The sequence below is a fragment of the Cucurbita moschata genome, unplaced genomic scaffold, assembly GCF_002738365.1.
Source record: "Cucurbita moschata cultivar Rifu unplaced genomic scaffold, Cmos_1.0 Cmo_Scf00019, whole genome shotgun sequence".
Lineage (NCBI taxonomy): Eukaryota > Viridiplantae > Streptophyta > Magnoliopsida > Cucurbitales > Cucurbitaceae > Cucurbita > Cucurbita moschata.
In genome coordinates, this window is record NW_019268535.1 from 947792 (window position 1) to 949383 (window position 1592).

The 1592-nt window shown below is 31.5% G+C and overlaps 1 protein-coding gene across 2 annotated transcripts in view; it reads left to right on the plus strand.

Annotated features, from left to right (window-relative positions):
- Window positions 1-1592, plus strand: part of LOC111456812 — a 6598-nt gene that overhangs the window by 636 nt on the left and 4370 nt on the right. Inside the window, exons 2-3 of one of the 2 annotated variants that reach the window (XM_023098822.1) lie at window positions 65-244; window positions 704-747. In XM_023098822.1, coding sequence (XP_022954590.1) covers window positions 717-747 — 31 coding nt within the window. In that variant the 5' untranslated portion in view covers window positions 65-244; window positions 704-716. Of the gene's footprint in view, window positions 1-64; window positions 245-703; window positions 748-1592 lie in introns of those variants that run through there. The other variant, XM_023098820.1, reaches the window with a different exon arrangement.

Genomic DNA, 1592 nt, shown 5'->3' on the forward strand with positions numbered 1-1592 from the left:
TTTTTTTTTTTTTTTTTTTTTTTTTTTCATCTTACAGTTCCTTGTACTGCACTACAAACTCCAGAGACTGAAGACGTGAAAAACACAATTGCTTAGCCATTACAGCTTTGGCTTTGCACTTTTGGAAGTCTTTTCAGACGCATTCTATTTATGCATTAGCTCCTCTCTGCCCTCGCATTCTGCATTCTTTAACTGCATGGGAGTTTGCTTCAGTCCCTTCACCAGTGATCACTCAAAACTCCAGGTTTCTCTCTCTCTGTCTCTCTCTCTCTTCTTTACAAATATGCTTATTTTGATACTTAAGTATTAGAGGGAGCTAGAGAATAAGGGTATGCTCTGCTACACAAGTTTATAATTTGAATTTCTGTTTGGTTCCTTCTTGGCTTCATCTCTGAACAAATTCCTCTTTGTATGAGTATTAGTTTGAATTACCAAAAAAAAGGGGGAAAAGCAACATGTATTTATACTGAAAAAAAAAATCAAGTAATTTTCTCTTGTCATAAAGGAGACTATTTTCTTCACAATTTGTCAGTGTAACTTCGCTTTCTTTCTTTTGATTTTATGTTTTTTTTTTTTTAAAAAAAATCTTCTCTATAGTACTTTATTACAGCTAGCAATTGTTATTTTTCTCTTCTTTTTGCTTCAATATAGACAGCAAGAAAAAAACAAATGAAGTTATTTATAACATTCTCCAATTTCACAGGGAGTGCAGCAAGATGGAAGATGGGCCTTGGACTTTGCTTACAGGTGATTAAATCTAACCTTCCTGTTTTTTTCAAGTTTTAATTATATTACATTACTTATACATTTACCCTTTATATTGATTCTCTAAATACCCATTTTTCTCTTCTTTGAAAATGTTTTTTTGAGGTATAGACATGTTATTCAAAATTTTGAAAAATTGGATTATTCTTTTGAAAATGATCGTATGCAAGCATCGAACCCCGCATAGCATTATTGGACAACTTAAGCAACCTGATGATCCAACAAGGCTCTGCTTAACAGTCTCTTACATGGCTCATTTCCCATGTTTTGACCCACCCAAGTTTGATAGCCCAAAAATAGAGGAGAACCCATCTACGCGCGCCTATTGGTGCTCTTGCGAAACCCTAAGTCGGTATTGTCTAAGATCTGTTCTTGTGGTCGAAGGGTAGCAAGCAATTAGGCCTACAAGTATCCTTAATAATAGTTCAAACATTTATATAAGTTTATTTCTATCAACCTTCAACCAAGAAGTCAGAGATTCGAATCTCTCACTCAATATCTAGTTGAATTAAACAAAAATAAATATTCTTTTAATATAATAAATATATAATATAGAGATCGAACCTCGAGAATAAGACCCGACACAAAAATAAAAAGAACATAGTTTCAAATTAGATAGGAGTGAGAAATATCTAGTCTTATCATAGCACTAAAGTCTTTCAAACCATTTGTTTCAAAAAGAAAAAGAAAAACAAAAGTCTTTCCACCATTATTTTTTCGGATTTATTTTTTTAATCGGTAAACGCCTTTATACATTATTAGAGGTCCTTTTTTTTTTTTTTTTTTTTTTTTTTTTTTTTTTTTTTTTTTTTTTTTTTTTTTTTTTT